Here is a 14007-nt window from a genome sequence, read left to right on the forward strand (position 1 = left end):
CAATTCGGATGGGTAATTGCTGAGTAATTGCAATTTTAGTTCATTATTTTAATGCATAAATTCCTAAAAAATGGTAAAGGGGACTTATAAACCACCTGCCGCTCATTGTACCCTGCTATACCCCCAGCCATCATCACTTTATAAACAGCTGCGTTGCATTGTACCCTGTTACACCCCCAGTCTGCCAGCTGTGTATTTCAAGTGGGAGTGGCTTGGTGGGGCGTTTCCCTCCAATGTATTTGGTTACCTCTGGCAGTAAAACAAATTGGCAGTTCATTTTATGTGAAACTCTTGTGAAGTATACATCATTCTAGTTTATGGTTTGCTTCTGTTAAGAATAGTGTTACCTATATTGTTCTTGTGTTGATTTAATGGTTGCAGCTTTGCAGTTAAAATAAACAGGTAATTATTACATCATCATTATTGTTTTTATTATTATCATTTTTTTAATTTCTGTTTTTTTAGGCTAGTTCAAATTCCTAATCTGGTGTTATTATTTTTTTTTTTTTTGAAATTTTTGATTTTTGTTTTTTTTAGACTAGTTTAAGTTGAGTTTCTAATTTGGTGTTTTTTTAATTCAAATCTATTATTTTTTTTTTAAATTTCAATTTTTGTTTTTTTCAGGCTATAGTTTAAATTAAGTTTCTAATCTAATCTGGTGTTATTATTTATTTTTTTTTTGTAATTTTTTTGTTTTTGTTTTTGTTTAGACTAGTTCAAATTGACTTTCTAATTTGGTGCTTTTTTAATTCAAATCTATTATTTTTTTTTGTAATTTTTTTGTTTTTGTTTTTGTTTAGACTAGTTCAAATTTCTAATTTGGTGAATCTATAATTTTTTTTTTGAAATTTTAATTTTTGTTTTTTTCAGGCTAGTTTAAATCAAGTTTCTAATCTAATCTGGTGTTATTATTTATTTTTTTTTTTGTAATTTTTTTGTTTTTGTTTTTGTTTAGACTAGTTCAAATTGACTTTCTAATTTGGTGCTTTTTTAATTCAAATCTATTATTTTTTTTTTTAATTTCAATTTTTGTTTTTTTCAGACTAGTTTAAATTGAGTTTCTAATCTGGTGCTTTTCTATTTTAAATCTATAATTTTTTTTTTGAAATTTTAATTTTTGTTTTTTTCAGGCTAGTTTAAATTAAGTTTCTAATCTAATCTGGTGTTATTATTTATTTTTTTTTTGTAATTTTTTTGTTTTTGTTTTTGTTTAGACTAGTTCAAATTGACTTTCTAATTTGGTGCTTTTTTAATTCAAATCTATTATTTTTTTTTTGAAATTTCAATTTTTGTTTTTTTCAGACTAGTTCAAATTGAGTTTCTAATCTGGTGCTTTTTTAATTCAAATCTATAATTTTTTTTTTTTGAAATTTTAATTTTAGTTTTTTTCAGGCTAGTTTAAATTGAGTTTCTAATCTAATCTGGTGTTATTATTTATTTATTTTTTTTTTAATTTTTGTTTTTGTTTTTTTTTTTAGACTAGTTCAAATTGAGTTTCTAATCTGGTGCTTTTTTTTAATACATAGGGACAAATGAAGCCAACAAGTAGTGGCATACCTAATTGAAGCTAATAAGTAGTGGCAATGTGGAGGCAAAATTAAAGTCAATACATAGGGACAAATGAAGCCAACAAGTAGTGGCATACCTAATTGAAGCCAATAAGTAGTGGCAATGTTGAGGTAAAATTAAAGTCAATACATAGGGACAAATGAAGCCAACAAGTAGTGGCATACCTAATTGAAGCTAATAAGTAGCGGCAATGTTGAGGCAAAATTAAAGTCAATACATAGGGACAAATGAAGCCAACAAGTAGTGGCATACCTAATTGAAGCCAATAAGTAGTGGCAATGTTGAGGCAAAATTAAAGTCAATACATAGGGACAAATGAAGCCAACAAGTAGTGGCATACCTAATTGAAGCCAATAAGTAGTGGCAATGTTGAGGCAAAATTAAAGTCAATACATAGGGATAAATGAAGCCAACAAGTAGTGGCATACCTAATTGAAGCCAATAAGTAGTGGCAATGTTGAGGCAAAATTAAAGTCAATACATAGGGACAAATGAAGCCAACAAGTAGTGGCATACCTAATTGAAGCCAATAAGTAGTGGCAATGTAGAGGCAAAATTAAAGTCAATACATAGGCACAAATTTTGTTATGGTTTTTTACGGTTTTTGAAAAAACCTATGAAATTTCGGTTTTTGTTTTCAGTTAGGATTTGAAAATGGCTAAAATTATGGATCTTGTTTGGATTTCGGTTACAGTTTTTGTTTTTTTGCGGTTATGGTTAGCACCCCTGTATGCATCGGTGAAATATTCTTTGAATTGGTATATTATGTTGATGAAAAATAAACAAACTTTTTCGAAATTATAACATCGAATTTGATATTTATTACGCAGAAATTATACTTTTTTTTTTGAAACAGTTAAACAGGTAAAAGAATTTACAGATAAAATAATTACAACTATTAATTTTCAGAAAAATGAAGAAATCCTGCTGTACCTACATGGTACGTGGCGTATGGATGACGCCCTCCATGAGTGGGAGTATTCCCCATCATCTGACCTGTATTAAAAGTAAAGTTAAAAACTTGAAAAAAAAATTAGTTATTAAAATTGGGGGAAAAAAAGAGCTGGAGAATATTTTCATGTTTATGGCACTCAAGTAAACTGTTTTCTTCATGAACATTATTATATTAACAATACAAAATAAATAAAAGAAATATGGTAATTTTTTTTTTTTTTAATTGATTGGCAAAAACTCTCTTGTAATCAGCGAATAGCTGATGGCTTGTTTTGCTATAAATTCCAAAAAACCTCATTTTCTTTAAAAATTATTGTTCAAAAATCTTATTATTTTCTGTTTTTTGCTAAAATTTAATTCTTATACTGAAGAATGAAGATGAAATTATTGTTCCTAGTACTAGCTTCTTTGCTAATATATTTTACTAAATTTTTGTTTGTGTTTAGAATACAAAGGTTGTTTTTTTCTGTTTATAATTTTTGTTTTTCATATTTTATTCAGTTTTCACAAATAATATATGTATTTACTTTTGTTTACATTTAGCATTAAATAATTATTCTCAGTTTTGTTTTCACATCTTATTCAGTGTTTACAAGTACCAATATGATTATTTTTTGTAAACTATCAGTTAAAACTGTACAACTGTATACAGCTACGCACACTTTGCAGCTAAGCTGTGCTTAGCTGTCTAGTTTTACCAATGATTTGCTTTTCTTCCAAAATTGTAAAAATCCTCGCTTTTGAACAAAGTTGATGAAAATTGTCATCTTTTTTGCAAAAAAACAATTTCAAAGTCTCACTTTTTTCAAAAATAGATCAAGTTTCGCTTTTTTTGGATAGAAATTGCAAAAAAGCCCTTTCCAAAAATTGTGTCTTTGTTTGGCTAAAAACGTAGAGAAAAAATTTGTTATGTAATTGGTGGACTGTTCGTCGTTTTCAAAAACTGTTGGAGGAATATCTTTTTTTCCAAACGGATCTCTACTAACGAATTCTCAAGTTTTAAGGTAAAAAATCTCACATTTTCCGTTCGAGAAAAGCCGATTTGGCAATTGGCAGACATAAAATTCTGGAAAATTTCCCATTCGATATTTTCTCGAATCCCACACACAGACCTTTCAAGCATTCAAGTACCTATCTTTCGATTGGCAAAATTTGGCAACATGGCGAGATCACAGGGAGTCTCCAAGTTCGATACGAACAAACAAATTAAGCACATTGTGGTTTATTTTTCCTTCGCTGTATAAACTCTCGCTCGTCCTTGGAGCACTTTCAATTACGAAAGGAAAAAAAGAAATAAAGAAAAACGACCCTAGGTTTCGATATGGTATTGGTAGCACGTATATATAGCTTTAACAGCCGACGACGAGGTGTCATTGCCAACGTAAAAAGCTTATACGTATGTACTTTGGGTCTCTAAGTTAAAGGCGACCTTCAGTACGTCATTCTTCGTGTACATATCGAGAATTTCAGCATTTCGCGTCGATAAATTGTCTGTTGATTATTTGGCTATATGAGGCTATGTAAAGGTTGCTCTTGTTATTGTGTGCGTTTGACATGGGCAAATTCATAAATTGCCTCGTCCCTGTATCCTCCTTCTGCATTGTATAGTTCGGTGATGGGTTACTTTACACAATCTTTATACGTAAAGGTAGCTCTACATTATTATTTGTGTAATGTTTAACGCACGCGATGTTATTATACGAGTAGTAAGGTTTACATCGACGAGAGCAGATAAAATGGTGAATATTTTCATCGTTAATCCGGCATATCCTCAATGACATGTTGACTACCGACGATGTTGGCAACGATAAAAATCGGAAATTCTTCGACGAACGAAATCAGACGTAGTGGTTTTTTTTCGGTAAATCGCACTCGAAAGTCTCGATCTATGATGAGATGTTCCAGGTTCCAGGTCTGGATATGGCGCCAATGTACCATTTACGGCCATTTTTTTTCTTTCATCCTATCTGATTTAATCTCGATCTCGTAGTAGTAATATGATCAACAACACACGATATTAATTACTCGGCTGCTTCTTTCGCGAAATCTAGGTACTCGAGTGTGTATTTTTTTTACGCGAACGTATAAATCTTCTGTTGTTGAATAGGATTAGAAGCATGCGAGCTGCTGTCGCGGCTGCAGACGATGCATCATCACCATCAAGATGATCATCTCGCTTACTCGGCTAGTACGAGTAACGCGATAATTAACTATATGTAAAGTATCGACAACCTGGACCCAGATGGAGATTTTTTTTACGACTCTCGAGGTCGTTTCGGGTATTTCTTTCGCACAAAGAATAGCCGTATACTATACGAATTCGAACTGCTAACCCAATTTTCGAATGACCGTTAACCTTGTATTGTTTAGACGATGATGTTTCCTTCTGGTCGTGTACGTGGTTCCACTTTTCTTCTATTATATGGGTAATTAAATAGCTATAGATGAGTGTTTTCGATACGCGTTTTTTTCCTATACCTACCGAATTGAAACGCCAGCGAATAGATGCATGTGAGGAAAAGAGATGAGTTTATAGTGTTCGGTGGGGTTAAAAATCCCAAGATTTGGGAATTTTCCATTCGAACTACATACATCAGTAGGTAGTGTTGTTGTTGTTGTTGTTGTATGAGGAAATTGAGAATCTCAGGAGAAACTTGCTGGCCATCTTCGTCTTCGAAAATTTTTTCTCTCCATTTTCCTCTATAGATAAACCACTAACCTTTGACTGTAGGCTGATGAGAGCAGGGATCAAGGGAGGGTTGAAATGAAAAATAACGACGCCTCTTTATAAAATTACCTATACCTACCTACTTAAAAATATCTCAAAAGGTTAAAAATACATAAAGACGTTCTCGAACGAGCTTAAATATTATTTTTTAAATCATTTTACTCGTAAAAAACAAACGCCAATTTGCATTTTTAAAGCGAATAAATTCGATTTTATAAAGAATAATATCGTAAAAGAACGCCATAAAGTGTCTTTTTGACTCTCGTGCTTTTGTAAGTTTTCCAAAAAATTCAAAGAAGGCCTTTGTCTCGAGAAATTATTTTATTTGGCTGCTTTGTCAATTTGGCTAACGTTCGAGACGTTGTGGGCGAGAAGTGTTTTTGGGGTTTTCTTCTCTGCTCTTTCATTCATCTTGGTCGATACCTACTCGAGTAAAAAATATGAAAATAGATCATTCGTGAAAATAAGGTCAAAGAGAAATTTTTTTTTAAATTTGAGAGATATCAAAAGTAAGTACTTGAACAGGGGAGTAAAATGGCGAATCCAAAATTCCCCACTCCTTCCTTTTTCTCGTCTCATTTGCATATTATAATAATTCAAAGTCAAAAACATGAAGAGGAGAAATTGAAAATTAATTTGAGAGAAATAAAAACGATATTCGAAGTACCTACTCATTAAACCAATACAAATGAGAAATTCCAAAATTTTCCTTCCGTTGCCTGTTTTTTCTCTTAGCAGAGATCGCAACTCAACCTGTCAAACCAAAATTTTAAAATAAGAAAAATATGTGTTAGACTGAAACCTACTCAATTTTTTTCAAGGAAATGAATTAAAAAACTGAAAATCAAAAACTCAAAAATTAATTAGAAAAACTTCTGAGACTAGGTAAAAATTTAAAAAGAAAATAAAAAAGAAAACTTCCCAAAAAAAAAATCAAAAAACTAGAAATAAAACTGAAAACTTGGAAAATTAAATTTGAAATTGATTCAAAAAATTGAAATGAACTGGAATATTTTAAAAATTGCATTAAAAACAGAAAACAAAATTGAAAACTTCAAAAATGAAGTTCAAAACTGACAGTAAACTTGAAAATTCAGCCAAAAACTGAAAATAAAATGAAAAACTGAAAATGAAAAATTCCTAAAATTAGGCCAACATTTTAAAATGAAATTAAACTGAAAACCGCTCAAAAACAAAATCGAAAACTAAAAATAAAATTGAAAACTTGGAAAATAAAATTCAAACCCTAATATAAAATTTGAAAATTGAAAATGAACTGGCATATTTTGAAAATAGAATAACATTGAAAACTTTATAAGTAAGTAGAATTGAGAAGTTTCAAAGATGTTGCTTGCGAATTTTATCAAAATTTAATCATTTTTTGTTGATTTGTCTCATTTTCTCGATTTTAAGGTGTATTTTGCGATTTTTGCTACATTTCTACAAATTTTACCGAATAGGTAAGTTTTCCTTATTTTTTGATAACTTTCAGTATCTACTTTTTAGTTTTTTTCCAGTGTTTTTACATAATTTTAATACTTTTTCAACACTTTTGCTCGCATATTTTTGGCAAACTTTAGTGAAATTCGACCGTTTATTGTTAATTTGTCACAATTTCCATTTTAAGAAGCACATATTCATAAATATTCTTCTTCATTTTTTATTCCCTTTTTCAAGACTTTCTTTTACAATTTTTGCTACTTTTTTTTTTAGAAATTTCACCAAATTTTCATCGTTTTTGATTTATTTCAGTTTTATTGATTATTTCCAAATCAGAGGGCTTCATAGGTCGACTAGAATAAGTATCAAAATAGCTTGATTTAATGAAATGGTGATTATTTAGAAGAATTCTGACGCAGAAGTGGTAAATTTTTGGATACATTTTTTATAAAGGGATCCCCACCACAATTTAATTCCAAATTGAGTGAAAAATTTCGCAATAATAAGCTGCTCTAATACAAATCAGAATCACAGAATTCTAGTCAGTAAGTCAGTAAATTCAATTCTTTTCCTATTCTTTGAATTTTTATCGAAAAACAATCGATCAATAGCTAAAAAAAAAAAAACACACCAAATTACACACACTCGTTGGCTTCAAATCGACCTTGGACCGTTCGTCAATTACAGATATCAATTCATCAAATCCCTTCCTCCTTTGCCTCTTTTCACGAGTTCTATAAATGGAAAAAAATTCGAAGTAAAATTCGATTACCTATACGTCCTCCTATAGCCATAATATCTTTTATATGCCCATTACTTACTGCAACTTCCAAACCAACAGAAACAGAAAAAAATCGTGACTCATACTCCTGAGTATCAAATCAAGTAATATAGGTACAAGCGAGATAGGTTAGGTACTTTGTACATTGTACAATATTGATCAAAAATAGCAAAAAAGAAAAAAAATCCGCTTAATTAACTCGGCAAAGAGGGAGAAAATTATACTGTTATATAATTAAAATATCGATTAACGCCGAAGGTTTAGGTAATTACAAAGATGTACAATATGAAGCTAGGTGGTTTATTAAATTAACACTTCTGCGTACGAATATTACGACGCATCGCGGTTAATAAAACGATCAACCAAACGGGGCAGACGGGAACACTACACTGCAAAAAATACTACCAATTATACGCTTCGCTAATCCACTCTATTGGTATTTTTTTCTGCAAGATTGAAAGTTTTAATTTCAATTTTTTTTTGAGCAAACTTGACTGTAAAAATGATCTTTTTGCAGCGAGCTCGATCCAAATTCCAAACCTGGTTGTTATTGCGCATCTACGTCAAGGAGAGTCAAACCAATCCTTTTGGAAACATTTCAACAATGTCGCAAATACCTAACTTTTGTGGTTGGTTGTTTTGGCAAATGAATGATGCACTCTACATAGTACCTACTAAATCGTATTGTTCGAGATATGTAATAATTACTTAGCAAGTCACCGTCTCTGTGTGATACACGCATTGAAAAATCCTGCCCGTTGAATGATGGTAGTTGGTTGTTGTTGTTGTGTGATGCTGCGAAAGACTATACAGCATTGTAAAAGATTGCACTCGGTCAAAATCCTTTGGCAGTCGTCGAAGTATCACGCAGATAAATGGTAACAGGTTCTATGAGGAAGCCATCATCATTGTCCAAACAGGGCTTCGTATAGTACAATGGGATGTTTTTTAATCGTTTCGATGACGTCATTTCAATAAGAGACTCTCTCGAATCAACCATTGTGCGCACTCGAACCAGGCACAATGTATAATAATTAATCGAATGTTAACAAACTCATATTGAAAAAATTGCAAATATGCCAATACTTTCGATAACATTGGTCCATGTTTACGAATTCTCTCAATCATTCTCCAGCAACACGATCACCTGTGCTCATTAGTAGAAGAACAATACGAAATACGGTGAGAAATTTTTCAACACGACTAAAACGATCGAGTCAACGAACCATTAGAAATTTTTCAATAAAACGGAACTGTGGTGACTGCATAGTAATTTTTTTCGCCTTTCCGAGCACCATCGTCTCGTAATAGCTCGAAGCGTAGATAAGAAATGCATCCGAGTAATTACAGCGTCTAACTGCATTTTTACATGTGGTAATATTCGAACTGGGCGAATTTCATGGTATGGGCCATTCCATTTTTCTACACGCCGCGTAGATCCAGATTCCACAACGGCAATTTTTTCTCCACTTTATTCTGGTTTCAAAGTTCAAGGATATCGAACCATATAACTGGCATAATAATCCTCGCGAGATTGAATTCATATTTCTTCGCGAGACGAAGACGACCAACACGATGATGACAACGACTAAAGAAAAGATTACAAGACGGATTTATCGTCGGTTGAATTTTCTTTTTTTTTCTGATATTTCGACGAAAGCAGCCGAATATGAAATTTAAATTCAGCCTGGCTCAGGCTCGAGCTCGGTTTCTTCCGATGACGATGACGTGTTCATCCATCTTGAAAGATAACGAACAAAAAACTTTTACGAGGAATTTTTTTCTCACCCCTTAAACGACGAGTACAAGTATTCACGAGAGCTGAGAAGGTTATTCGCCGAAATTTAGGTCACTGAAAATGTTTCGTGATCTAGAAACTCTCTACCGAAGGGTGAAGGAGGAAAAAGGGGTAAACGTTTCGAGCTCAAGTTTTTCCCTATAATGTTTTTGTGCGGGATGAGTGAGGAAAACATTCTGGAAATATCTTTTTCGCAAATGCTCGGTGTACTTTAGAGTAATTTTTTTTACCCCAGCGAGGCTGCGGTTTGTCGAAAAATTTTATCTCTCGATGTGAAACCGTCGTCGTCGGTCGTTTTGTAAATTTAGTGGTTGAAAAAAAGCGCAGGCTGAAAAGCTTTTAACAACGACGCGACGGTGCCTCTCGAATATGTTTGAATATAAAGCTGCGAAAAGATTACCAAGAGATAAAAATGTCTACTGAATTTGATAAAGGAGGTTGAATATTGAAATAAAAAGTACGGATTCGTTGAAAATGTGTTATAATATTTGAAATTTAAAAAATAGGTACCTACTAAATGAAAAATTGTTCGAATAAATCTCGAAATGTTTTGAAATGATCTCTGAGAGGCATTTGTGTGGTGAAGTGGAGGTGAAAGAATTCAGAAATTTCAAACTCACTGCGAATATGTAAATTTAGGTTCTTTAACATTTTTCTACTCAAAAGTAGTCCTTTAGGTCCCGAAATAATGCTGTTCCCTTTCCAAAAAGTCCTTCGAAATTAAAAAAAAAAATGATAAAAACAAAATTTTAAAAAAATTTCACTTTTGATGAGATTTGAACAAAGCTAGTTTGAGTCTCAAAAGCACTTCAAATACTTCATCTTTCAAAAATTCAACAGTTCAAATCTTTTTCATGAATTTTGGAAATTTCTAAAAAAAAAAAAATCAAAAAGCGAAAATTGGAAAACAAATTGAAATTTGATTTTTATTCTCCCCCCCCCCCCCTCCTCGTCAATTGGAAAAGGTCTGAAAATATTTTGAGCAGTTTTAGAGCCTTTAGAAATTTTTTGAAAATTACAACCCCCAATTAATTCCAACTCATCAAGTTAGAAACCCAAAATGCAGGTGATTTCGAGTTGTGTTGAAGCTTGCAGAACGTTTTTTTTTGAAGATCCTAATTTTCCAAAAACGTATTATGAATTCTTTAGTTATCACAAAAGTGTACACTTTTTCATTCTTGATTCTTTCCAACTGCCTACACTGCTTATTCAACGTTACTGTTACAAAGCTCTGACTTTGCTAAAATTGTCAAAGGTTCGCTTTCATTGAAAAATAGTAGTAAAAAGTCTCACATTTGTCAAAATCGCCAAATTGTCGATTTTTCTCAAAAAATTCAAAAAAGTCCTATTTCTTTTTTTTTTTTTAGATCTTAAAAAAATTATTTTTTACGAAAAAAAAGGCGAAAAGGTCTCACTTTTCAATCGAAAAAACCAAAAAAATCTCCCATTTTCAATAAAGATTCGAAAAACAAATTTTTATTGCCAATAATGTAAGTCTTGAATTTTTTCCCCCACAAAATTCCAAAAATTCTGGCTTTTTAGTGATTTGAATGTAGTGTCATTTTTGCGGCTAAAAACGAAGAAAGTTGCCTTTTTTGAAAAAAATTGTAAAAAATTCAATTTATTTGCCAATTGGAAAAGAAAAAACTCTCTCCAGAGTTTTTTCTTTTCCAATTATTGGACTCCTTAGTTTTGGTTCATTCTTTACTTATTTGCCAATAATTCCCAAAAGTTTCTGCTTTTTGCTAATTGATTCAATTTCAAGTTTTTTATTTCATTCGCCAAGTTTTCACATTTATTTTTACTTTCTGATTTTTTTTGAAGAGTTTTTTGTTTTATTTTCAATTTTCGGCTTAAAGAATTTTCCAATTCATTTTTGAGTTTTTTTTTATTTTACTCTCAGTTTTCAACTTCATTTTCAAAGTTTTCGATTTTGTTTTCAGTTTTTCATTCAATCTTTGGTTCAATTTCAAATTTTTTATTTCATTTTCCAAGTTTTTAGTTTTATTTTTGAAAATTTTTTTGTTTTATTTTCATTGTTTTATTTCATTTTTAAAATTTTAAGAAGTTTTTGATCTTCAGTTTTTCTCACTTTATTTTCAGTTTTTTTTTTTAATTGAATTTTTCATTTTATTTACTTACTCCATGTTTTGGACTTCATTTTCAACGTTTTCAATAATTTTGTGGTTAAGGTTTTCTCAGAATATTTTTTTTTTATTTTGAATTTTATATTTCTTCATTACTTTTTAGAGTTTTTAGTTTCATGTTTGATGTTAGTTATATTTTTCAAGTTTCGATTTAATGATTGGAATTTTCCATTTTCCATTTTTTTTTTGTCAATTTTCAGATTTATTGTTAGTTTTATTCTCCAGTTTTCCAACTTATTTTAATGAATTTTCGAATTTCAGATTTCCTAATCTGACAAGTTTAAAAATTCTTGAGATTTGGTGATTTGATCATGCAAAAGTTAAAATTTTCAGCTCTAAGGAAGGAGAGAAATTTGACCCGTCCAGATCTGATCAGATCAATGTTTTGATCCGATTAGATATTATGTTTCGACCTGATCAGATATAATAGGGAAGACCTGATCTGAATAGATCTGAACAGATATCTGAAATCTGATCTTGATCAGACTAGACCAGACCAGACCAGATCTGATCAGATCCGGACATTTTCCTGAGCGAGTTACTCATAGAACTGACCGTATCGGATCAGACCAGTTCAAGTTCAGTCCTGATTAGATATGTACAATTATTCCCCCCCCCCTACCACAAGGATGACTTTTAAATTGACAATTTTTGGTGACCAGCCCCAGAATTTGACTCACCATGACACTTTTCAGTGATAGTGTGTTCAAATTAACTCTGAGTGGCGCTAGCATTCAATATCTTTGACACTCAGAGGATCATGATTAATTCTATTAATGAGTGATTGATTGTATGTATCAACTGAGTATAATTTTGATGCTGAATTTGACACAATGAGCAACATTCCCATTGGTTTTCGCGAAATCCGACTCGGAGGACCATGTTCTGGTGGTGTATGTTCGGAAATCCGGCCCGAAGGACCATGCTGACATCCAAATGGTTCGTCAGATCGTCACTCTACTGAATTAAAAGCATTAGAGTAATCCACCCAATAAATTTTTTTCAGATTAGCGAGGGTAGGGATGTGAGCTAACCTAATTGGCTTTATACTATCCAGGTGTGTTATTCCAAATGTCAAATTTTTCTAACGAAAAGAGACGCTGAAAAGTTTGGAGTAAACCTAATAAATCTGGAAAGGAGAACTATTTCCACTTTTGCCAACCTTTCCTACTGTGTATTTGTAGAATGTGTCTGTGAAACTTTAATCTGCAGGTATAGCTATAGTGTCAGGACTGAGAGCTTAGAGGGTAATAAATGAAGATGATGTGATGTTGTGGATACTGAAGCTGTCAGTGATTTTTTTGGTATTGGAACTCTCCAGTTCTGTTCCCGTGAGGTGATGAATGAATACTGAATAGGATTGATTTTCCTCGTTTTAGTATCTGATTTCCTGAGATGAATTTATGGTATGATCAAAGTGATCCTAGTTCTCTTTTGAGCTAATAATATTAAATGACCCAAGACCAAGACTGATCAAAGCAATCATGGTTTTATCATCTATTCATTAGCTTTGGAACATAAGATGAAAATCTCAGCAATTGGAATAAAAGAACCAGCTGCATCCTACATTAAGGACGGCCAACGAAAAAACGAATAGACAAGAATCCATTAACATAACAGTAAATGATAGATCTCCAAATGAAGAACTGGCGCATTACAATAATATGCATATGACGAGGCGGATCGGACATAAAAGATGATCAAAAAAAGGAGTGGATAAGGTGTCATTGAATGCAGTATATATCAAACTTGGCTACAGCTCGATTGGTGTTCTTCAACTCGACGGAATTTGCAGAGTAATTAGACGTTGCATTGCAAATGAAATCAAATAAAGCCACATCTTCGCCGAACCAGTTAATGGAAATGGATTCCAATCAGAAGAAGTTCACTGTGAAAGAATCGAAGGAAGGAGCGAATACGCGCATTCTATTTAAAGATCTGTACAAGAGCTTGGTACATACGTTTGCATCTTGGTCCATTCGCCTGGTTGCTGCACGGAATACGAATTCAGATTGAGGCATGTGAAGAAGAGAGTCGACGTCAAAGAGCTTGGGAGGTCGTTGTATGATAAGTGGAAACCTTGATGAGACGCATTATCGCTGAGTCATCGCCCAGAGCTTGGAATTAACGGATTCTTTTTTTTTTGGGAGGCAGTTAGAAATCTGACAGCCGAGTAAATTTGATCTCTCGTTGCACTGGGCAGGCTCAGCTGATATTACCAGAATCTACACACACTGTGCGAATGGGTATTATTGGAGCCGCGTGTATATAGATAGATGTGCTCGTACATGTGATGTGCGGGGCAGTGAGATGAAGTATGCGCATATTCGAGTAAGGAAGTGATTATTACGAAGATAAATGTATCAACTTAGTAATGCAACATGTTGCGCGCTGATAAACTGGTCGCGTTCGCATCCTGATTCTTGTTTTTACCGCATATAAGCATGTCAGAAAACTAGCTGTACAGTCTGTGTGAGACGGCTGTTGACCATACCGACACTGTGTACCTATACGATTCTGTAACAGCCTGAGGAAGTCGTAGACCTAGAACTAATAACAAGTCTTCCAAGTATTTTTTATTCGTCGTCGT

General features: G+C 32.5%; 1 protein-coding gene across 5 annotated transcripts in view; it reads left to right on the forward strand.

The window, feature by feature from the left end:
* The window catches only part of S6KL (S6 Kinase Like), a 119695-nt gene that overhangs the window by 48240 nt on the left and 57448 nt on the right, over positions 1 to 14007 (forward strand). The window contains exon 9 of one of the 5 annotated variants that reach the window (XM_065347502.1): positions 2479 to 2929. The exons of the other annotated variants lie outside the window; for them this stretch is intronic. Coding sequence (XP_065203574.1) covers positions 2479 to 2574 — 96 coding nt within the window. The 3' untranslated portion in view covers positions 2575 to 2929. Of the gene's footprint in view, positions 1 to 2478; positions 2930 to 14007 lie in introns of those variants that run through there. 5 annotated transcript variants of the gene reach the window in all.

Source organism: Planococcus citri, chromosome 2, assembly GCF_950023065.1.
Source record: "Planococcus citri chromosome 2, ihPlaCitr1.1, whole genome shotgun sequence".
Classification (NCBI taxonomy): domain Eukaryota; kingdom Metazoa; phylum Arthropoda; class Insecta; order Hemiptera; family Pseudococcidae; genus Planococcus; species Planococcus citri.